The sequence below is a fragment of the Bufo bufo genome, chromosome 2, assembly GCF_905171765.1.
Source record: "Bufo bufo chromosome 2, aBufBuf1.1, whole genome shotgun sequence".
NCBI classification, from domain to species: Eukaryota; Metazoa; Chordata; class Amphibia; order Anura; family Bufonidae; genus Bufo; species Bufo bufo.
Genome location: NC_053390.1, coordinates 214,836,927 through 214,862,600, shown reverse-complemented (window position 1 = coordinate 214,862,600; position 25,674 = coordinate 214,836,927). Strand labels below are relative to the sequence as shown.

At 44.3% G+C, this 25,674-nt stretch overlaps 1 protein-coding gene across 6 annotated transcripts in view; it reads left to right on the top strand.

Annotated features, from left to right (window-relative positions):
- The first annotated feature begins 5,206 nt into the window (after nucleotides 1-5,206).
- Nucleotides 5,207-25,674, top strand: part of CLIP1 (CAP-Gly domain containing linker protein 1) — a 113,959-nt gene continuing 93,491 nt past the window's right edge. For all 6 annotated transcript variants that reach the window (XR_005776153.1, XM_040416162.1, XM_040416160.1 and 3 more), the window contains exons 1-2: nucleotides 5,207-5,345; nucleotides 23,261-23,449. Coding sequence is in view for 5 of the 6 variants with exons in the window: in XM_040416162.1 (XP_040272096.1) it covers nucleotides 23,356-23,449 (94 nt within the window). In the remaining variant the exon portion in view is untranslated. The remainder of the gene's footprint in view (nucleotides 5,346-23,260; nucleotides 23,450-25,674) is intronic.

The window sequence follows — 25,674 nt, the reverse complement described above, 5'->3', positions numbered from 1 at the left end:
TTTATGTAAGTTTTACACAATGATTTCATTTTTAAAACAAAAAAAATGTTTTAGTGTCTCCATAGTCTAAGAGCCATAGTTTTTTCAGTTTTTGGGCGATTATCTTAAGTAGGGTCTTATTTTTTGCGGGATGAGATGACGGTTTGATTGGCATCTATTTTGGGGTGCATATGACTTTTTGATTGCTTGCTATTACACTTTTTGTGACGTAAGATGACAAAAAATGGCTTTTTTTACACCGTTTTTATTTTTATTTTTTTACGGTGGTCATCTGAGGGGTTAGATCATGTGATATTTTTATAGAGCCGGGCGATACGGACGCGGCGATACCTAATATGTATACTTTTTTTTTATTTATGTAAGTTTTACACAATGATTTCATTTTTGAAACAAAAAAAATCATGTTTTAGTGTTTCCATAATCTAAGAGCCATAGTTTTTTCAGTTTTTCGGCGATTATCTTGGGTAGGGTATGATTTTTGCGGGATGAGATGACGGTTTGATTGTTACAATTTTGGCGTACATGCAACTTTTTTGATCACTTTTATTACCTTTTTTGGGAAGTAAGGTGGGCAAAATTTCAATTTCATCATAGTTTTTTATTTTTTATTTTTATGGCGTTCACCGTTCGGGTAAAGTAACATGACCGTTTTATAGATCAGGTCGTTACGGACGCGGCGATACCAAACATGTGTAGGGAATTTTATTTTTTTCATTTTTTATCAGTGATAAATGTGTTTTTTGATTTTTACTTTTTTTTCACTTTTATTCACTTTTTTTTGACCCAGACCCACTTGGTTCTTGAAGATCCAGTGGGTCTGATGTCTGTATAATACAGTACAGTACAATATATATTGTACTGCACTGTATTTTACTTACACTGAACAGATCTATGCCTTTTAGCACAGATCTTTTCAGCACCATGGACAGCAGGACGCCTGAGAGGCGTCCTGTTGCCATGGGAACCTTCCCCGTCTGCTCAGTTCTGGTCAGAACTTCGCAGACGGGGAAGGGTAAGGAGGGGATCTGTCGGGGGGCTGTCTAGGGGCTCTCTCCCTCCCCATCGGGGGGCTGCAAAGGCACAGCAGCCCCCCGATGGGAGAGGGAGGGAGCTCCCTGCGTTGTTAACTTTTTCCATACAGCGGTCCGTACGGACCGCTGTATGGAAAGGGTTAAACGGCTGACATCGCATCGCAGATGTCAGCCGTTTATACCAGGGTGCCAGCAATGTGCTGGCACCCTGGTATACCCACTAGAAACCAACGATTATACAAGGGGAGGCGGGCGGGGGATCGCGATCCCGCCTGCCGCACCGCCCGCCTCCTGCACCGCCCACACCCCTCCCGCCACCATAAAATCATTCGGGGGTGCAGGGGGGGGGGGGGTGTGAATAAAACGTTTTTTTAGGCATATAAAGTTTCTGATCCCCGCGGTCCGACCAGAAACTGCAGAAATCGCAGCAAACCGCAGGTCTGGATTGACCTGCGGTTTGCCGCGATCGCCGACATGGGTCATTTAACCTAGGTGCCTGCTCAATGATTTGAGCAGGCACCGGGTTCCGATCACTGCCAGCCGCATGGCAGTGATCTAAAATACACAGGGCGTACATGTACGCCCTGTGTCCTTAAGTACCAGGGCACAAGGGCGTACCTGTACGCCCTATGTCCTTAAGAGGTTAAAGAGGACCTTTCACTAGAATAAAACATCTAAACTAACTATACAGACATGGAGAGCGGCGCCCAGGGATCCCGCTGCACTTACTATTATCCCCGGGTGCCGCTCCGTTCGCCCGGTATGAGCTGAGCGCTGTGATTGGCCAGCGCTACAGCATGGGAGAATGAGACGCCGGAAGGTTCCCCTGGGTGGAGCCTAACTATGAATATACCGGAGGCTATACCGGGCGAACGGAGCGGCGCCCGGGGAAAACAGTAAGTGCAGGGGGATCCCTGGGCGCCGCTCTACATGTCTGTATACTTAGTTTAGATGTTTTATTCTAGTGAAAGGTCCTCTTTAAAGTTACTTTTATTCAACCAGCAAGTAAATTTTTGACCTTTGCAAAAGCTCATCTGGACAGAGAAGACAAAGAAGAAGTCTTCTGTGTTATGGTCAGATGAAACAAAAATGTAATTGTTTGGTCACAATGATGTTTCCTTCATTTGGCGTAAAAAAGGAGAAGCCTTCAACCCAAAGAACACCATCCCCACTGTCAAACATGGTGGTGGGAACCTAATGCTTTGGGGGTGTTTTTCAGCCAATGGACCAGGGAACCTAATCACAGTAAACGGCACCATGAAAAAAGAGCAATAGATGAGGATTCTCAACGACATCATCAGGCAGTCTGCAGAGAAACGTGGCCTTGGCACCAGTGGACATTTCAGCATGACAATGACCCAAAACACACAGCAAAAGTGGGGAAGAAATGGTTAGCAGACAACAACATTAACGTTTTGGAGAGGCCCAGCCAGAGTCCAGACTTGAATCCAATTGAGAATCTGTGGAGGGAGCTAAAGATCAGGGTGATGGCAAGAAGACCCTCCAACCTGAAAGATTTGGAGCTCATTGCTAAAGATGAATGGGCAGAAATCCCTGTGGAGACATGCAAAAAGCTGGTCTGCAATTATAGGAAGCGTCTGATTGCTGTAATAGCCAATAAAGGCTTTTCTATTGATGATTGAGAAGGGTATGAATCATTTTGGACTGGACACTTTTTACTCAAATGTAAATAAAAGCTGAGAAATGTTTTTTTTTCCCACAATAATGCCTCTTGTACATCGTCTTATTATCTTTTGGGAGACACCCATGTCATTTCCCGTCAAAAAATTACTTGCTGGTTGAATAAAAGTAACTTGAAGTCAAAATTTGCCAGGGGTATGAATAATTATGGGCAGCACTGTATATGCTCCATGAATAGTAATTTGCTGGATGTCCGAGGGTAGGAATTTTGATTTACCCCCATCATGTTAATTGTATTTGGTATTTTTAACTGTACTTAATAAAATAATTTTTTATGGGAACATTAAGGCTATGGATTGCTTTTGGAGTCATATAACTATATTGGGGTCTGTCAGGTTTTCTTTAGGGAGTCCAGCATTTTACCAACCAAAACAGTCTTGCATGCAGAACTAACACTAATGGAAAATGAAGAAAGAACACCTGGAAAACTAAAAGTGATTGAGCTGAGATCGACAAAGTATAACCTGCTACTGGTGCTTGGTCAATGATCTCACAACCAAGGTGGGGCACCCTTTATTTTGGGTTCTGCAGCAGGATGTATGTTGAGGCAGGGTCACAATAATACTGGGTGGCATCTCCCCTTGCTGTGATACAGGCTGCCACACTGGTATGGTAATGGTCATACACAGTGTCAGACTTGGGTGCCTAGGGCCCATCAGTAAAATTTATTTTGGGGGCCCACCATATGGATACATTCAAATATCTGCTAAGGGTACTTTCACACTAGCGTTATTCATTTACGGCATTGAGTTCCGTCCTAGGAGCTCAATACCGGAAAAGAACTGATCAGTTTAATCCTAATGCGTTCTGAATGGAGAGCAATCCGTTCAGTATGCATCAGGACGTCTTCAGTTCAGTCCCTCTTACGGTATTTGGACGGTGAAAAAATACTGCAGCATGCAGTAAGAAAAACGCAAGTGTGAAAGTAGCCTTAATTGACAGAAGAAGGGCCAACATAATTAGGTAGGGCCAACATATATAGGCAGGGACAAAAGAAGTAGGCAGGACCAGCAATACCATAGTGCAGAGCAATATACCGCCCCAGTACAACCAAATACCACAGTGTAGCACAAAATTTCCCTGTAGGGTCTATGGCCAATCCGCCCCTGGTACTATTGATGTACTGCAGCAAGGGGAGATGCCACCCAGTATTGATGTGACCCTGCCTCAACATACACCCTGCTGCAGAACCCAAAATAAAGGGTGCCCCACCTTGGTTGTGAGATCATTAACCAAGCACCAGTAGCAGGTTATACTTTGTTAATCTCATATTAATCTGATATTTTGAAGGGATCTACTAAGGAGGTCCAGAGGCAGGTGTGAACACAGTCTTAGCGACAGGACTTTGTTTTCCATCTTGCATAACGGGACCCAGACGGATCCGTTTTCCTTTCCCATAGACTTCTATTAGGACGGAGAGCAAACGGAATGCCTTTTAAAGGCTTCCGTTTTGCATTCTGTCTGTGCATTGCGTTATAACCATGTTATAATGGAATCCCTAACGCTAGTGTGAACCCACCCTTAGGGTCCATTCACATTTGCGGATCTGCAAAACTCGGACACTGGCAATGTGCATTCCGCATTTTGCGGACCACACAACGCCGGCACTCTCATAGAAAATGCCTTTTCTTGTCCGCAATTGCCGACAAGAATAGGACATGTTCTATTTTTTTTGCAGAACGGAAGTGGAGATCCACAAATGCAGACAGCACATTCCGGCCCCATTGAAAATGAATGGGTCCACACCTGTTCCGCAAAATTACGGAACGGATACGGACCCATTTTGCGGACGTGTTAATGGACCCTTAGGGTCCTTTCACACTTACGGCAGAGGATTCTGGCAGGCAGTTTTGTCGCCGGAACTGCCTGCCGGACCCGGATACAAACTGATGGCATTTGTCAGACGGATCAGTCTGACAAATGCATTGAAATACCGGATCCGTCTCTCCGGTGTAATCTGGAAAAATGGATCCGGTATTAATTTTTTTTGCATTTTTAAAGGTCTGCGCATGCGCAGATCGGAAAGCTGGATCCGTTTTGCCGGAACTATAATGCCGGATCCGGCATGTGATCAGTATTTTTAGCCGGAGAGAAAATTGCAGCATGTTGCGGTATTTTCTCCATCCAAAAAACGTAAGAGGGACTGAACTGATGCATCCTGAACGGATTGCTCTCCATTCAGAATGCATTAGGATAAACCTGATCAGTTTTTTTCCGGTATTGAGCCCCTAGGACGGAACTCAATACCGGAAAACAAAAAAAGTACCCTATTTAGACGACATTGCGTAGCTATGCACGAGCTCTATCATGCGACCTGAGCCGCTGTGATGTATGAGTGAACTCCTTCACAGTTGCCCTGGACCACCGGCCAGCACACGGTATACTCGACAGTCCTCTGCCGTCTCCTCCGCCCCCGTCGGTCACACGGAGCCGTCTCGCTTCCCACCAATCCTCTGCCGCCAGTGACGTCAGCGCTCTCCGCCCCTCGCCTCGCGCCTGCTGACACAGAGGCTCACGCTCCCCAGCTGGTAACTGTGTGAGGTGAGTGCGCGGCGGCCCGGTGAGCGGAGTGTGCGACCGGAGAGAGAGAGAGGACACCCGGCCGGGGAGAAGGTGAGTGGCCGCCTCCTCTTATCACTGTACGGGATACTGCTCGTTAGGTAGTGGAAGCAAAGCTGCCTCCTCCGCTGCAGGGCTAGGAGGACAGGCCGTGCATTACCGCACACCCAGAGTGCACCGCGGTACCGGAGCCCTGTCACCTACAGTCTCCTCCCTCCCGTATCATGGCCGTCACCCAGCACACACGTCACTCCCCGGACCCTGGGCTCTGCAGACGGTAACGGTTACCTGACCCAGGCTCTGACTAGGATTCCGTTATTGGTGGATGTCTCAGCGGGACTACAACTCCCTGCATGCTCTGACAGGCTGTGTCATGCTGGGAGTTGTAGTAGTCGCTATCCAGTAGTATTGTGCAGGAAGAGCCATTTCCTATGTCCTCACATATGTCCCTTCCTGTTGTGCTGATTTTGACACTTAAGTGCTTCCATGATTGATACTTAAGGTGTCCTGGTTCCTCTAATAACCTGAAAAATTCCTTCAGTGGAAATTCAGGACAGGGTCCCGATAACGCGCCTGGAATTCGGTGACGAGGAGGAATATCGCGTATTGGGAGAGAATCTGTCATCAGGCCCCATGGAGTTACCACATTCCATACACCTCCATTTACCAGGAGTGCGTGTTCATTTCTGTGGCTGTACAGGGCTCTCTGCCACCCTAAGGACTCTCTCACACCAGCAAGTTTTCCTTCCAGATGCGTGTAGTGAACGCAGAGCATCTGGACTGAATCTGGATCCATTTATTTCCATGGCCCTGTGTCTCTGCATTTAGGAAACAAATCTCAACATCTTCGATATTGTGCATTTTTCACGCAGTTCTGGCTCCATAGAAGTGAATGGGGTCTGTGTGAAAAACGGAAGACGTCTGGTTCCTAGAATCAGCAACCTCCGGCACTCCAGCTGTTCAGAAACTACAACTCCCAGAATGCTCTATTCCCTTCTATAGGAGTTAGAAGAACAGCCAAGCATGTTTGCATGCTGAGAGTTGTAGTTTCGCAGCACATGGCGTGCTGAAGGTTGCTGATCCTTGTCCTAGGAGATTTACAGTATCTCACAAAAGTGGGTACACCCCTCAATATTTTATTATATCTTTTCATGGGACAACACTGAAGATATGACACTTTGATGTAATGTAAAGTAGTCAGTGTACAGCTTGTATCAGGGTACTTTCACACTAGCGTTTTTCTTTTCCGGCATAGAGTTCCGTCCTAGGGGCTCTATACCGGAAAATAACTGATCAGTTTTATCCTAATGCATTCTGAATGGAGAGCAATCCGTTCAGGATGCATCAGGATGTCTTCAGTTCAGTCTTTTTCAGTCTTTTTGACCGGTTTTATCTTCGTCCAAAATTCCGGAACACTTGCTGGAATGCCGGATCCGTCCTTCCGGTCTGCGCATGCCCAGACCTTTTGAAAATTTGAAAAAAAATAGAAACGCATCCGTTTGTCCGTATGACAAACGGACAGACGGATCCGCTCTTGCAATGCATTTGTGGGACGGATGCGCATCCGGATCTGTCTACAAATGCTGTCCGTTTGCATGCAGATTGCCTGATCCGGCAGGCATTTTCAGTGACAGAACTGCTTCCCGGATCACTCTGCCGCAAGTGTGAAAGTAGCCTATGGCTGCATTCACACGTCCATGCTGTGTTGCGGACCTGCAAATTGCAGATCCGCAACACACCCGCCCGGCACCCCTATAGAAATGCCTATTCTTGTCCGCAGCTGCGGACAAGAATAGGACATGCTCTATCTTTTTGCGGAGCTGCGGACCCAAACATCGGGGCCGCGCTCTGCAAATGCGGATGCGGACAGCACACTGTGTGCTGTCCGCATCCATTCCGTCCCCATAGAGAATGAATGGGTCCGCACCCGTTCCGCAAAATTGTGGAACGGATGCGGACCCATTTTGCGGACGTGTGAATGGAGCCTTACAGTGTAAATTTGGTGTGCCCTCAAAATAACTCCAATCTCCAATGTCTAAACCGCTGGCGAACAAAAGTGAAAAAGTAAAAATTGTGCCCAATTAGCCATTTTCCCTCCCCGGACCATAAAGCAGTTTAACAAGACAGGTTCCACTCAGAACAGGCCTCGCCATGGTCAACAGAGACGTTGAGTTGTCTTTTCAAAATAGATGTATGAGTGCTGCCAGCAGAGATTAAAGGGGATGCGTTCCCTCCTGTCAATCGCCTGCTCGCTAGAGGAGGAGACTGCTGCTAATACATGCAGCAATCTCCTCCTCAGTATAGGGACAAACGATCGCTCATGCATTGCTCGCCCCTGTACTGTCTTATTGTTTGCTGGCAGCAGAGCGGCTATTACAGGGTGCGATCTGCCACAGGCAAACCAGAATTTATTTGTTAAATGTTTAAAAAAATCCTGATGAATGAGGATATGCTCGTTCATTGGGTAATCGGCAACAGTATTACACTGCCAGATGACTGCTAAAGAGCGTTCATAGCGATCACCTTAACAATAATCTGCCCGTGTAATAGGGCCTTAAGTGAATGGGATCACATTGCAACCTGCAAGTTGGGAAAAAAAAAATCTATCTCCTGGATATTTCGCAGCAACTTGTGATCACCGAGCTTGTCCTGGCCAAAGTTACCTAAAAATAAAATATCAACAGTGCAGTCCAGCAGAAAGATTAGCTTATGTGCTAAAGAGGCTTGAGGGGTCCTCTGCCGTGGAGTTTGGGACCCATTGTCAGTCCTTGTTCAAGGCCAACTGCTCTCTGCTGCACCCCTGGGCTGCCATGATGGGGCATGCCAGTAAATTCCCCCCTTCAGTACAGAGCCAAACCCCAGTACATATCCGTTCTGCTGTGTGCTGATGGTCAGAAGTAGTCATGTCAAAGGGGGGTTTATATGCATTTAAAGCATTGCTGCAGTCTGGCATTGTAAGGTCAACCCACTTAAAGGGATGTTCTGGTTTGATGATATGATAGTTCATCAGTTTCAGACTGGTGGAGGTCCAACTGCCAGCAACCCTGCACGTCGTCTACATTGTAGTGGTGGTAACAAGGGTGTTCTGAGAGTCAGACCTCCCTCCAATGGTCTGAAATTGATGAGCTATCTCGAGGATAGATCAACAATTCCTCGAAACTGAAATATCCCTTTAACGTACTTGATAACTTTTGTTAGGGCGTCTTCTGTCCACACATGCACACACCCTTTTAATACCAGTTTCATTGGGCTGCTGTGGCACTACACGTGTCCACTCCTCCTCATGAAATCACATGTCTTGCATAAAGTGGCTATGAATAGGCTTGAATGAATTGATATGCTATGATGGATCACTAGCTTTTATCTTTGCAAAGTCCAATGTGAATTCTTGTTTGACTCCTTCACTTAAGATGGGCCACAAAAGATGCAAATGGCACACGGGTGTGTTGTCCGCAGCCGTATGTCTATTTCGTGGCATCCGCAAAAAAGAAAAAAAAAAATGTCTGACTATACACCGAGTGCAGAACCTATGCTCCTAGCACAGATGTGGACAGATCATATGAATGGGACATCTAGGTGCGGATATTATTTGTTTTAGGCCTCATGCACACGTCCGTTGTTTGGGTCCAAAACGGCGGCTCGGATGCGGACCCATGCGGCTCGGATTGCTCCGTTCCGCGGCCCCGCTAAAAAAATATAACATGTCCTTTTCTTGTCCGCGCTTTGCAGACAAGAATAGGCATTATATTGACGGCCGCCCGTTCCGTTCCACAAATTGTGTAAGGCACACGGGCGGCTTCCGTTTTTTGCGGATCCGCGGTTTGTGGACCGCAAAAAACGGCACGGTCGTGTGCATGAGGGCTTAGTGTAATACCACTGATGTTTTAATATTATTTTATCTATCTGTATACTTATTAAATATCGTGAAACCTTATCACCTTGAGAGTGAACCTAATTTATTTCATCTATTTTCAGTATAGGTCATAAATATCTTATTGGTGTTTGCCTGACACCCCGCTCCCCTGCCGATCAGCCTTTCTCCACAGTCACAGGCGCCAGAACTAGTCCTTGTATGGAACAGAAAGCACAGCTCCATTCAAAGTGTAGTGGCCGTGCTGGGTTACTGCAACTCAACTCCCACTGAAGTGAATGGAAACCAAACTGCAGTAACCCAGCACGGTTACTACTCTTTGAATGGCAGTTTTTTTGCGCCAAAGCCAGAACTGGATTCAGCAGGTGGGGGAAGTATGGGTCCATTCAGACTTCCGTAGTTCAGGGTCCGCACCCGTTCAACAATTTAGCGAGATGGGTGCGGACCTGTTCATTTCAATAGGGCCGCAAAAGATGTGGACAGCACACCGTATGCTGTCCGCATCCCTAGTTCCGTTCCGCCGGCCCACAAAAAAGATAGAGTATGTCCGCAGAACACAGATTCCAGCCATGTGCGTTCTGCAATTTGCGGAACTGAGAGAGCCGCCCATAATAGAAATGCCTATTCTTGCTTGCAAAACAGACATGTTCTATATTATTATTTTTTTTCGGGGCCACGGAATGAAGCAACAGATGCGGACTGCACACGCAGTGCTGTCCGCATGTTTTGCGCCCCCATTGAAGTGAATGGGTCCGCAAAAAATGCAGCTCAGATGAGGACCCCAAGAACGGTCGTACGCATGAGGCCTAAGGGTCCATTCACAATTTTGCGGAACAGGTGCGGACCCATTAATTTCAATGGGGCCGCAAAAGATGCGGACGGCACACGTAGTTCCATTCTGCGGCCTCCAAAAAGATAGAGAGTGTACTATTTTTGTCTGCTATCGCGGACAAGAACAGGAATTTCTATCACAGGGACGGCCATGTGCGGTCTGCAAATTGTGGAATGCACACGGCTGGTATCCATGATTTGCCGATCCGCAATGTGCGGAAAACACTTGCGGGCGTCTGAATGGACCCCAAGTCCTTCCTTTATATTTCTCGTTTACTTCCTACCATTGTCTGATTTTGGCTCAGAGGGTATACCTGCACACATTGCATATTTGTATGCAGAGAATCCACATGTAATCCCCCCCAAACCCCACATATTCACACTATTTATCGTGGTTTTGGTGTGGATTTTCTGTTTAACAACCCAATGGGGAAAACCAGTATGTTTAAGGTACAGAATGCACAAGCAATTGACATGCTGTAGAGTTTAAAATCCGCACAGCAGGTCAATTTCCACACGTAAAAAAATACCCAGTGTACATGAGATTTGGCAAATCTTATTTACTTTGCTGGTACTGCAATACGCTGCGTTCTCTGTGGAAAAACCACGTGCATCGTGTGCAGTTACTCAGATAACTGCTTCAAAAACTGCCACATAATAGCGTATGTGACGCCATCCTTAAAGGGTATTGCAGTTTTTATGTTTTCATTTGTTTGTAGAGTAGGAACTAAATGTGAAAAATAATTTGACCCAGATGGGGCGGCCCAGCGTAAACTAAATCAAACAAAATAGCTAAAAGCTATACGAACCCTCTTTGTGGCCTAATATATTAAAACATAACTTTTATTATGCCAAAAATAAAAGATTATTTTAAACCAGATTTTGCTGGCAATCTGCTCACATCGGAAAGAAATAGTTACAATGTGATACTATTATCCTCACTAGGAAACAATGTTGCAAGGTGTTGCTATTGGGGAGCATTAATATAATGCTTCCAAGTTCTCTGTGAGTAACTGCACAGTTAAAGGGGTTCTGCAGTTTTTTAAACTGATGATCTATTCTCTGGATAGATCATCAGCATCTGATCAGTGGGGGTCCGACACCCGGGGCCCCTGCCGATCAGCTGTTTGAGAAGGCAGCGGCGCTGGCAGTAGTGCTGCGGCCTCCTCGCTGTTTACCGCAGGCCCTGTGATGTCACGACTAGTATCACTGGCCTGGGTGCGGCTAAGCTCCATTCAAGTGAGCCGAGCTTAGCCCCGCCCAGGCCATTGATACTAGTCGTGACGTCACTGGACGGTAAACAGCGAGAAGGCCACGTCGATACTGCCAACGCTGCTGCCTTCTCAAACAGCTGATCGGCGGGGGTCCCGGGTGTCGTTCCCCCGCCGATAAGATGCTGATGATCTATCCAGAGGATAGATCATCAGTTTAAAAAAACTGCAGAACCCCTTTAAGGGTACTTTCATACTTGCGTTGTGAAGATCCGGCAGGCACTTCTGTCGCCGGAACTGCCTGCCGGATCCAGAAATCCGTGTGCAAATAGATAGCATTTGTAGACTGATCCGTATGCGGATCCTTCTAACAAATGCATTAAAACACCGGATCCGTCTCTCCGGTGTCATCCGGAAAAACGGTTCCGGTATTTATTTACTTTTTGCGTTTTTAAAGGTCTGCGCATGCGCAGAATTAAAACCCGATCCGTTTTGCTGGAACACTTGGTGCCGGATCCGACATTAATGCATTTCGATGGAAATAAATGCCGGATCTGGCATTCCGGCAAGTGTTTCGGAATTTTGAACGGAGAAAATACCGCAGCATGATATTATAGCCAAGACGGATCTGTCATGAACTCCATTGAAAGTCAATGGAGGACAGATCGGTTTTCTATTTTGCGAGATTGTGTCAGAAAAAACTGATCCGTCCCCATTGAATTACATTGTGGGTCAGGACAGATCCGTTTGGCTCAGGCAGCATTTTGGTGTCCGTCTCCAGAGCGGAATGGGGACTGAACTGAGCCAAACTGATGCATTCTGAGCTGATCCTTTTCCATTCCGAATGCATTAGGGCAATCCGTTTTGGACCGCTTGTGAAAGCCCATGACCAAGCCCCATGTACCCCCAAAAATGGTACCAATTAAAACTACATCTCGACCCACAAAAAACAAGCCCTCATACAGCTACAACAGAGCAAAAATGAATGAGTTCTGGCTCTTGGAATGTGGTGAAATAACTTGCTATTGTGCAAAAAAAAAAAAAGCACATTTAGGGTCCATTCACACGTCTGCAACTGTTTTGCGGTCCGCAAAATTCGGACACCGGCCAGGGGCCGGCACTATGATAGAAATGCCTGTTCTTGTCCATGGCTGCGGACAAGAATAGGACATGCTCTATTTTTTGGCGGGGCTGCGAAACGGAAGTGCGGATGCAGACAGCACACAGTGTGCTGTCCTCAGCCTTTGCGGCCCCATTAAAATGAATAAGTCTGCACCCATTCAACAAAATTGCGGAACGGATGCGGACTTATTATGCAGAAGTGTGAATGGATCCTAAGGGTGGGTTCACATAACGTTTTTGCTATCCATTTAACAGGTACATTGTAATAAAAAAAGATGCAAAAGCGCAGCACATCATGCTTTGTATTCTGCAGAGTATTCCGCACCACACCTTACGGATCGCGGACCCATTCAAGTGATGCGGTGCACACAGCAGGTGTGATTATGGGCTGTCAGCAGTTTAGAGATAAGGGTTAGATATTGAGTTGTCAGTGCAGCTCTTTGATGTATTCACTGACCTGGAGAATCAGTAGTCTGAAGGTACACTGAAAGTGAAAGCTGTAGCGGAAAAACTGATGAAAAGTTTTAATAAAGAGCAATTGAAAAATAATAATTTTTATCCCAAAATGAATGAAATGCAACTATTAAGAAAATTGTAAAAAGATAGAGCATGTCCTCTACTTGACCACAAAATGCAGGCCACCGTCCTATTGAAGTCCATGTGTCAGCAACAAAACGGATGTGACACAGACATCACATTACAGGGAGTGCAGAATTATTAGGCAAGTTGTATTTTTGAGGATTAATTTTATTATTGAACAACAACCATGTTCTCAATGAACCCAAAAAACTCATTAATATCAAAGCTGAATATTTTTGGAAGTAGTTTTTAGTTTGTTTTTAGTTTTAGCTATTTTAGGGGGATATCTGTGTGTGCAGGTGACTATTACTGTGCATAATTATTAGGCAACTTAACAAAAAACAAATATATACCCATTTCAATTATTTATTTTTACCAGTGAAACCAATATAACATCTCAACATTCACAAATATACATTTCTGACATTCAAAAACAAAACAAAAACAAATCAGTGACCAATATAGCCACCTTTCTTTGCAAGGACACTTAAAAGCCTGCCATCCATGGATTCTGTCAGTGTTTTGATCTGTTCACCATCAACATTGCGTGCAGCAGCAACCACAGCCTCCCAGACACTGTTCAGAGAGGTGTACTGTTTTCCCTCCTTGTAAATCTCACATTTGATGATGGACCACAGGTTCTCAATGGGGTTCAGATCAGGTGAACAAGGAGGCCATGTCATTAGATTTTCTTCTTTTATACCCTTTCTTGCCAGCCATGCTGTGGAGTACTTGGACGCGTGTGATGGAGCATTGTCCTGCATGAAAATCATGTTTTTCTTGAAGGATGCAGACTTCTTCCTGTACCACTGCTTGAAGAAGGTGTCTTCCAGAAACTGGCAGTAGGACTGGGAGTTGAGCTTGACTCCATCCTCAACCCGAAAAGGCCCCACAAGCTCATCTTTGATGATACCAGCCCAAACCAGTACTCCACCTCCACCTTGCTGGCGTCTGAGTCGGACTGGAGCTCTCTGCCCTTTACCAATCCAGCCACGGGCCCATCCATCTGGCCCATCAAGACTCACTCTCATTTCATCAGTCCATAAAACCTTAGAAAAATCAGTCTTGAGATATTTCTTGGCCCAGTCTTGACGTTTCAGCTTGTGTGTCTTGTTCAGTGGTGGTCGTCTTTCAGCCTTTCTTACCTTGGCCATGTCTCTGAGTATTGCACACCTTGTGCTTTTGGGCACTCCAGTGATGTTGCAGCTCTGAAATATGGCCAAACTGGTGGCAAGTGGCATCTTGGCAGCTGCACGCTTGACTTCTCAGTTCATGAGCAGTTATTTTGCGCCTTGGTTTTTCCACACGCTTCTTGCGACCCTGTTGACTATTTTGAATAAAACACTTGATTGTTCCATGATCACGCTTCAGAAGCTTTGCAATTTTAAGAGTGCTGCATCCCTCTGCAAGATATCTCACTATTTTTGACTTTTCTGAGCCTGTCAAGTCCTTCTTTTGACCCATTTTGCCAAAGGAAAGGAAGTTGCCTAATAATTATGCACACCTAATATAGGGTGTTGATGTCATTAGACCACACCCCTTCTCATTACAGAGATGCACATCACCTAATATGCTTAATTGGTAGTAGGCTTTCGAGCCTATACAGCTTGGAGTAAGACAACATGCATAAAGAGGATGATGTGGTCAAAATACTCATTTGCCTAATAATTCTGCACGCAGTGTAGATGTCATCAGTATTTAGTGGATCTGCGTTTTGCAGAAAAAAACTGGCTTAGATACCCATGGCAATCAGATTCCACTTTTCATTTCTCGTAGCTCATTTTGAAAATGAAAGGTGGAATTTGGTTGCTATGGGCAACTTAGGCTATTTCTCACTCGCATTTTGGCTTTACGTTTGTGAGATCTGTTCAGGGCTCTCACAAGCGGTCCAAAACGGATCAGTTTTGCTCTAATGCATTCTGAATGGAAAAGGATCCGCTCAGAAGGAATCAGTTTGCCTCCGATCAGTCACCATTTCGCTCTGGAGACTGCCTGCAGCGTTCTGCTGTCCACCTGACGAAACTGAGCCAATGGCTATAGAAGACATAATACAACCGGATCCGTTCATGACGGATGCATGCGGTTGTATTATTGTAACGGAAGCGTTTTTGCAGATCCATGATGCTAATTTGAAAGTAGCCTTAGCCAGTTTTCCTTTACACTAGTTTTGATAAATCTCCCCAAAAGGTTGTATGCATGAGGTCTCATTTATAAAATGATATATATATATATATATATATATTTTTTACTTCAGAACAATATTTTAATTATACTTTTGCTCTCTTAGCATTAATAGCACATTTCCTCTTACGGTTCTACATGCCGAGTGCTTCCACGTAATATTTTGTTCTGCTGTGGTGAGGTAATGGAATGCAGACGTCTACACTGGAGAGTTTCATATCGCTGATGTTTCTGGCTGACTGTATTATTTTCCCAAGGGTGAGGCACGATGATTGAGGCTGGTGGAGCACGTATTCATTAATTTTTATTGCTGGCTGGACGCCCTTTTCAGCGTCTTTTGGTAGCAGAACTTGAAAGTTTTGTTTTTGTTACCTGGAGCAGAGCGAATATGGTCCTCCCAAATAAGACCTCAGCAGGAGCCACCCGCGCCTGCAGCACTGTCAGTCCTATTCGTCTCTGCCCTTGTTTAGTTCCATTACAGTGAATTGAAAAACGCACGCTATTTACGTAGCGAATGCTGAGTGATATACAGTAGGGTGTAACATCCTCAAAAGCTTTAGTATTATGATGTGCCTATTTTTCTGTGCATCACAGGGTGCAAAAATAAATTTTGTGGGGCTTATGCATATTTTAAAAACACAGCATCATTACAGTCCATTCACACGTCCGCAAAATGTGTCCGCACCAGTTCCGCAATTTTACGGAACGGTTGCAGACCCATTTATTTTCAATGGGGCTGGAATGTGCTGTCCGCATCCGCATTTGTGGATCCGCACTTCCACATCCGTGCTGCCTTTTCCGCCAAAAAATAGAACGCAATTGCGGACAAGATTAGGCATTTTCTATTATAGTGCCGGCGATGTGCGTTACGCAAATTGCGGAATGCACATTGCCAGTGTCCGTGTTTTGCGGCTCCGCAAAACACTTACGGACGTGTGAATGGACCCTGACTTTGAGGTTTGCAGATAAGAAAACAATGGTGAACTCTTTGAGGTGCCCAAATTGAGGTGCCGGGTTGTCCGAGATAGTTAAAAATCTCAGACGTGACCCTCAGCGGCCTCACCTCTTTCTCCAGCAGTGTTTTCTGTGCCGCCTGTCTGGTCTTCCTTCTGGAATATGACATGTGACTGCTGCAGGCAATTACTGTCCTCAGCTCCACCCTCACCATGCCCCATTTTTCGAAAAGTGGCAAGGGCTACTTGTGGCTAAATTAAGGTTGAGTGTTTAAAAATGCCCAAACCAGCTGTTTGGGACTTTTACATCAGAAATCTGGTGTAGGGCCATTGTAAATAATCCCCAATGCCTGCTAGTGTAGCCCCTTTTACTGCTACTGTGGTAGCCAAGCTCTGCGATGGATGGCTTAATACCTCCCAGACATGTGTCGTACATGTACAGGGCAGGCAGTTGTGGATCGTGCCTTATATGTGATTGCGGGGTGTCAATGGCTGCTAAGGCAGCTTGATGCCTCACACAGGCCTAGCGGCTTGATGGGTACAGTTCCAGTGTAGCATGTATTGTACCGCATTGGAAAAGACATCCAAAAGTTATAGTAAAATTATAAAGGTTATCACTCATCCAACCCATTTACAATTTTTAAAAAAAGACATAAGATATCAACATATCCTAAAGACCTGCTTTATAAAACTATCACATAATCCAGAAAAATTATGTAGTAAGTGGTCAGAATAAAACTTAACGTTTAATTAGAATATTTAGAAAAATAGGTCCCAAGATAAGAGATATCTCTTATCTTGGGACCTATTTTTCTAAATATTCTAATTAAACGTTAAGTTTTATTCTGACCACTTACTACATAATTTTTCTGTTTGACTCAGATGGTCACCCTCATTATCTAAATTGCTATTTTGTATCACATAATCCACCCCATCAAGTGAATACTTTAAAAAACAATAAAATCTGTGCCAAAACATCCAGTTTTGGTCACCTTGCCTCACAAAAAGTACTATGTACCCCAAAATGGTACCAATAAAAACATCAACTCATCCTGCAAAAACGATCCCCCACACAATTCCATCGCCAGAAAAAAAAAGGCTCTTAGAAAACTGTAACGCAAAACCATGATTTTTTTTTTTCAAATATGCTTTTATCGAGTAAAACTAAAAAACAAAAGTTATATTAGATATTGCCACTTTCGTAACAACTGGCTCTATAAAAATATCCCATTATCTACCCTGTCAGGTGAACCCTGTAAAATAAATTAATAAATAAAAATGGTGCCAGAACAGCCATTTTTGGTCACCTCACAAAAAGCATAATATCGAGCCATCAAAAAGTACAGTGTTCCTCAAAATGGTACCAATGTGAATTCATCCAGCAAAAAATGAGCCCCCACACAAGACCATTGCCAGAAAAAAAAAAAATGCCTGACACAAATGGTGACACAAAAACATAATTTAAAAAAAAATTATAAAATGCTTTTATTGTGTAAAAGTGAAAGAAAATACATATTTGATATCGCTACTAATGTAATGACTTTCTAGTTCTATAAAAATATCACATGACCTATCCCATCAGGTGAATGCCATAAAAAAATAAAAACTAGGCCAGAACAGCCATTTTTGGTCACTTCGCCTTCAAAAAATCGTAATATCAAGCGATCAAAAAGTCATATGTACTGCAAAATAGTCTCAATGATTGGCAACTCATCCTGCAAAAAAAATAAGCCCTCACAGCTCAGTTGAGAGAAGTATGGTTGTCAGAAAACGGCTCTAATACCAGCGGCTGTGCGAAAGCAACATGGCAGCTGTAAATCAATCTATCAAAATCTGTGCTGCAAAAGCCAAAAGGTGGTCTTTCCCTTCTGAACCCTGCAGTGTACCCAAACCATGCCGTATATGTGAAAAACTTGCAGTTTTCACTTTGCACAGCCCCCACTGCGCATTTATTTCTGCAAAATACTAGTGGTGTCAAAATGTTCACGCCACCCCTTAGGCCTGGTTCACACCTGAGCGTTTTACAGCGCGTTCCTATGCTCTGTAAAACGCTCAACAGGCGAAAAACCCATGTTTCCTTATGGGCATGGTTCTTACCTGCGCGTACGAACGCGCTGTAAGACGCCCTAAGCCCAAAGAAGTACAGGAGCTTCTTTGGGGCGTATTGTCGCGCGTTCGCGCCCATAGACTTCAACGGGAACAGGATGGTGCTCCGCAGGAAGTCTCTTTCATTGGACACCTCAGTGTAGAGATGGCTGTTTTTCATTGGACGCCTCTGTGGTCAATCGCAAGAACGTGCGTTTCCTATTTCCAAAAACGCGCTGTAATACGCCCCGAAATGTCCGACAAAAACGCGCGTATCAAATACGCTCAAGTGTGAACCAGGCCTTAAAGGGACTCTGTCACCACTTTCTAACCCCCCCTTTTAAAAGTATTGTTCTCTCCATGGCGCCCTTGTGATTACAAAGGTGTTGTTATAACATAAATTCGCCGTCTCGTTTTGATAAAAATACCTTTTATCTAACCTGTCAATCTTGTGGATAAGGTGCCCAGGGCGTTTCTGAAGGTCTGAAGCTGCCGCCCGCCGCCGTTGGTGCCCAGCTCCTCCCCTGATGCTTTCAGCGCCGCCTGAATGTAAAGAGATCCGCCTCCGGCTCTCGCTCAGTGCCCCCTCCTCCTTTTCAAAGATCCCACGCGTGCGCACAGGCCTGTGCCTGATGCGCCCGTGCGGACATTTAGAATCAGCCTCATTGAGCGAAGTGCGCATGCGCGCACTTCGCTCAACCTCCTCATAAGACGAGCACTGCAGCCAGCCACTCAGAGCCTGCCAAGCGCTGTATGGAGCCGCAGGCTCTGAGTGGCTGGCTGCAGTGCTCGTCTTATGAGCAGGTTGAGCGAAGTGCGCGCACTTCGCTCAATGAGGCTGATTCTAAATGTCCGCACGGGCGCATCAGGCACAGGCCTGTGCGCACGCGCGGGATCTTTGAAAAGGAGGAGGGGGCACTGAGCGAGAGCCGGAGGCGGATTTCTTTACATTCAGGCGGCGCTGAAAGGATCAGGGGAGGAGCTGGGCACCAACGGCGGCGGCGGCGGGCGGCAGCTTCAGACCTTCAGAAACGCCCTGGGCACCTTATCCACAAGATTGACAGGTTAGATAAAAGGTATTTTTATCAAAACGAGACGGCGAATTTATGTTATAACAACACCTTTGTAATCACAAGGGCGCCATGGAGAGAACAATACTTTTAAAAGGGGGGGTTAGAAAGTGGTGACAGAGTCCCTTTAACAAATACCTTGAGTGGTGTATTTTTCAAAATGGGCTCACTTCTCGGGGGTTCCATTTATTATTTTATCCCAGAGCCTCTACAGTTGTCAGCACATACTCTTTTACTCCTGAGCCCTCTCGTTTCTAAAATCAGGAAGCACAGCATGATGAGTAAGCTGACTTTTCACCCTGGCACACGATATTGAGCACTGAAATGACAAATCTGGAAAAATTGCAATTTTCACTTTGCACATGTTCTGTGCATAACTTTTTGCAAAGCACATGTGGAGTCAAAATTCCCACTAGACCCCTAATAAATACTGTCAGGATCAGGGACTTAGATTCAGGGTGGCAGCCTGCAGGGTCACGCTGGACCTCCCTCTGTCAGCACTCCGTCATCTGAAACTAATCAATCTTAGTTGCCACCACTTGTCATATCAGGCTGACGAGACACCTTGCATTAAATAACACCTAAGTACTCTCTACAACTGCTAGCATTCACAGGCTACTAAAGCAATATAGGTAACGCTTCTTCTAAGGTCATGGAATCGTTAGAACACAAGAAGGCTCTTATTAAAGTGAAGTTTTAATATAAAAAAAAAAGGACAGTGCGTTCAAACAATGGGGTTATAATAGAAAATACAACATAAAATATACAGACATAAACACAGTGCAAGATAACAGTTTGTAAAATAATAGGGATAAAAACAGAACTTAATACATTACGCAACTGTTATGTCCGGTTGCCTGGAGAAGCAGAAATATTATTCAGTCCATCAAGCTAGTGATCCCCAAAGAAATGACAGTTTGCTTTTCTCCATGCAAGTCTTAAAAAGGGTCGGTAGGTACTAGGGATCGACCGATATTGATTTTTTAGGGCCGATACCGATAATTTGTCAACTTCCAGGCCGATAGCCGATAATTTATACCGATATTCTGGGTATTTTTATTTTTGAGGAAAAAAATGTTTTTCCTACACAAATCTGCTGAAAATTAATCTTTATTGTTAACGTGTATTATTATTATTATTATTATTATTTTTTTTGAAAATCTTTTTCATTTATACTTAATATTTTAGTGTTTTTTTTTTTTTTACTAACTTTTAGCCCCCTTAGGGACTAGAACCCTTGTCCTATTCACCCTGATAGAGCTCTATCAGGGTGAATAGGAGATCACACTGTCCCTGCTGCTCTGTGCTCTGTGCACACAGCAGCAGGGAGCTGAACATGGCAGCCAGGGCTTCAATAGCGTCCTGGCTGCCATGGTAACCGATCGGAGCCCCAGACTTACACTGCTGGGGCTCCGATCGGAGGAGCAGGGGAGAGGGGATCCTGTGGCCACTGCCACCAATGATTAATACTGGGTGGGGGGGCGCACTGCGCCACTAATGTTTTTACTATTGGGATGGGGCCGGGGGCGCACTGCGCCACCAATGATTAATACTAGGGGGCTTGGGGGGGGGGGGGCGCACTGCGCCACCAATGAAGATAAGTCTCTCATTCATATACAGGAGGCGGGAACTGGCTGCAGAATCACCTAGCCGGCTCCCGACCCCTATGAACGGTAGCTGCGATCCGCGGCACCTAAGGGGTTAACTACCGCGGACCGCAGCTGCCGTTCATAGAGGTCGGGAGCCGGCTATGTGATTCTGCAGCCAGCTCCCGCCTCCTGTATATGAATTAATGAAAGACTCATCTTCATTGGTGGCGCAGCGGCCACAGCCCCTCCCCTCCTCTTGTCTCCTCTCCTGCTATTGGCGGCAGCGGCATCACAGGGGGAGGGAGACACTGCTTCCTTCTCCCCTGTGCTGCGGAGGGAACACAGAACGCGCTGAGAGCAGCGCGTTCTGTGTTCCCAATACGTTATCGGAATATCGGCAAAATAGATGCCGATACCGATAACGTTCAAAATCCTCAATATCGGCCGATAATATCGGTAAAACCGATAATCGGTCGATCCCTAGTAGGTACCCCCATAACCCCCTGGCCTGTGATGTAAGAGTGGGTCAGTGAGTATGGTAATGGCCTATTATGACAGCTTTTACGACCACTTGCTGTAAACCAAGTCTGCCTCAAAATCTTTGTATTGAAATATCTTTTCGAGTATTCACCTTAGCAATTTCATATTACCTCCATCCACTCTGTCCGAATGTCCTGCACATTTGAATACCAAATATGGCGAAGGTAATGACAGGATGGCTGGAGTTATCTAATTATCTATTTAAAATAAATAAATAAAAAAATTTCATTTTTATAGCCAAGTGTTTCTAAATTCTATGTAATGCCTTTTGGGTTATTGTGCTCATTGCACCCCTCGATAAATTCTTTGTGGAGTATATTTTCCAAAATGGGGCCACTTTTTTTTGTGGGTTTCTACTGTAAGGGGTACCTCAGGGTCTCTTTCATGGCAACATGACACAAAAACAACAATCCAACAAAATTTGCCCTCTGAAAACCATATGGTGCTTCTTCCCTTCTTAGCCTTGCTGTGTGCCCATACAGCAGTTTATGTAAACTGCAGAATCAGGGTAAAATGGAGGTTTGCGTTGCTGTTAGCTGTTTCTGTGTTACAGGAAAAAATTGATTAAAATGGAAAAAATTACACTTCCATTTTTTTCTTTAATTCCTCTGCAACACCTAAAGGGTTAACTACATTTCTCAAAATCAATTTTCAATAATTTGAGGGGTTTAGTTTCTAAACTGGGGTCATTTATGAGTAGTTTCTATTATGCAAGCCCCTAAAGTGACTTCAGAACGAAACTGGTAAAAAAAAATGTAGTTTTGGAAGTTTTCTTGACAATTTTTAAAAATTGCTTTTCATATTCTAAGCCTTCTATCATCCAGGGGGGAAAAAAAATGACATTTACAAAAATAAGGGTCCATTCACACATCCGTGTGTGTTTTGCAGATCCGCAAAACACGGACAGCAGCAATGTGCGTTTCCGCATTTTGCGGACCGCACATTGCCGGCACTAATAGAATATGCCTATTCTTGTCCTCATAGAAATGAATGGGTCCACAATTCCGTTCGCAAAATGCGGAATGGAATTGCTGATGTGTGATTGGGGCCTTAGGCCTCATGCACACGACCGTATTTTTTTGCGGTCCACAAAAACGGGTTCCGTTTTTCCGTGATCCGTGACCGTTTTTTCGTCCGTGGGTCTTCCTTGATTTTTGGAGGAGCCAAACGGATCCGTCCTGAATTACAATGCAAGCAAACATCGGGTTGATTTTTATTTATTTTTTTTATACATAAAATTATACATATAATTAAATTTCTTTTGTGTCCTTTTTAGTTTTTCACGTTATTTTACTGAAATTTAGGCTACCATCACAGCACCTTGAAAAAATGGCCTTTACAAATAGCAAAACAGTACATTTTTAACGGCTGTTTTTTCACAGATGCCATGCCCTTTTTTTGGACGGCCATTATTCATGGCCTGTAAAAATAAATAAAAAATGTATTAATTAATTAATAGACCCATAGACTGCAATGGTTCTGAAAATGGCTGTTCAACTGTTAAAAAGAAACAACAAAAAAAACCTGTTGTTAAACTGCCACTTTTCACTGTGAGCGTACCCTAAGGGCTCATTCAGACGGCCGTATGCTGTCCGCAAAAATACTGAAGTCTATCCAGCGATAGCAGCTGTACTGCAAAAGCCAGCATATTTTCTCCTCTATACAGAGTGAAACCTGAATGTGAAAGCATAGTGAAATAGTATATTGCAGATAAATGACAAATACATGTATTGGGTAATGAGTCGTGTTTTACTGTACACTTTGCCTCGGGCTCTCAGCTGCATGTGTCATGCGGCCTTTACCCTTTAAAAACCAATATGCGCATAGAAAATGAAGAATGACATGTTTCCACTTGAACAGTACTTTTCTTTCATTGTTACAGAACTTTGGTTATTATTTTAATCTGTTTCTCATGATAATTCTGTTGTTCCTTGCAGGTTTGATATTTGTCGCGTTGAAAAATAAATCCAGGTTTTCTCCATGATTTTATTAAGATAACCGTTTGGAGCAGCCTTAGATATTAAATGACAACATGAGTTTGCTTAAGCCAAGTGGGCTTAAAGCTCCTTCCAGAATAGCAAAGCCTGGAGCCACAACTGCTAAATCATCTACTGTTGCTGCTGCTGGTAAGACTGCGTTTCTCCCTTAAGATGCTGGCGTGTGGTATAATTATCCTATGCATATTTATCATATACAGCTAGTACAACAAGGGAGCACAGACAAAAACTCCTCCATGGCCTTTACTGTATGCCACCCTTGCATATTATTGCATATTATTGCTGACAAGCATTTGAACACATATGCACACACACATTTTTATCACAAATCCGAGGAGTTTGTAGCCAACAAGCCTAGAATTATTTGATACTATTACTTCAATGGTCTAATAAGTTGTTGGCCTGATTCGTTTAAAGCAAATTTTTACATTTTACATTTTTATAATAGGTTTTATTTAAAATGTTACTTCAATTGTCTTCTGCAGCTTCTATGTTGTTCACTACAGAACAGGTGAAGAAAATCATTCAGACTATTCTCTAATCTGATTTATGACCAAATTAATGTTGGACATAAATCAGCTTAGAAGATCGCTCATGAGAGTTCGGAGACCAAGCAAGTCAGATAGCCAGCTTGACAGATTTATCACAAATCAGCATTCTGCACCAGCAATGTACTATGACATAAAGAAGCTGCCAAAATTTTTATTTATTTTTAAAAAAAGCCTATTTGCAAAATTGTTTTTTTGGTTCAAAAAACATCTAAATTAATAATTAACAAAATCTCTACAAAGATGTCCGTAGCTGTCCAAGATGCCTGTATGGTACACCGGGCAAATATTTCTGCAATGGATTTTGTGGCAGATCCTTTGCAAACCCTCACACATTTGCAAACGACAATCAGCAAAATTTATTGATGTGCTGCAGATTTTAAAATCTGCATCTCATGTCCATGTACGTTGACAATTACCGTAGTGTATAGATGAGATTTGTTTAACATTTTTTCAACTTTTCTGGTAATGTATCACAATACCCTGTGTGTGCATGCAGCCTTAAAGGGGTTATCCGAATTCTAAAAGTTTCCCACCAGTGCCTGGGTCCCACGTATACATTGCACTTACCGTTGTCCTGGATCCCTGCTCAGCCACGATGCATCTCCCCTTTGCGCAGATCAAAACATCCGACGACTGGGGGGAGCAGCCAATAGCAGGCCTCCTTGAGGCTGGTCACCGTCTCTGCCTGCTATTGGCTGCTCCCTTCTTCATTGTCAGATGTTTTGATCCGCGCGACGGAGAGATGCAGTGGTGGCTGTGCCACGGAGCAGGTAAGTTTAATGTATACAATGAATAGGGCATTTAATAAGAAGTATTCTTTCATGCAATTATATACAGTGAGGAACAGAAGTATTTGAACACCCTGCGATTTTGCAAGTTCTCCCACTTAGAAATCATTGAGGGGTCTGAAAATCACATTGTAGGTGCATTCCCACTCTGAGAGAATAAAAAAAACTAATCAGGAAATCACATTGTATGATTTTTAAAGAATTTTTGTCTTGCACTGCTGAACATAAGTATTTGAACACCTGAGAAAATCAGTGTTAATATTTGGTACAGAAGCCTTTGTTTGCAATTACAGAGGTCAAACGTTTCCTGTAGTTCTTGACCAGGTTTGCACACACTGCAGCAGGGATTTTGGCCCACTCCTCCACACAGATCTCCTCTAGATCTGTCAGGTTTCGGGGCTGTCGCTGAGCAACACAGAGTTTCAGCTCCCTCCAAAAATGTTCTTTTGGATTTAGGTCTGGAGACTGGCTAGGCCAGAACCTTGATATGCTTCTTACAGAGCCACTCCTTGGTTATCCTGGCTGTGTGCTTCGGGTCGTTGTCATGTTGGAAGACCCAGCCACGACCCATCTTCAGTGCTCTGACTGAGGGAAGGATGTTGTTGTTCAAAATCTCACAATAAATGGCCCCATTCATCCTCTCCTTAATACTGTGCAGTCGTCCTGTCCCCTTCACAGAAAAGCACCCCCAAAGCATGATGTTACCACCTCCATGCTTCAAAGTAGGGATGGTGTTCTTAGGATCCAACTCATCCTTCTTTTTCCTCCAAACACGACGAGTGAAGTTTAGACCAAAAGTTCTACTTTGGTCTCATCTGACCACATGACTTTCTCCCATGCCTCCTCTGGATCATCCAGATGGTCATTGGCAAACTTCAGACGGGCCTGGACATGTGATGACTTGAGCAGGGGAACCTTCCGTGCAATGCATGATTTAAAACCATGACGGCGTAGTGTTCTACCGACAGTGACCTTTGAGACTGTGATCCCAGCTCTCTTCATGTCATTGACCAGC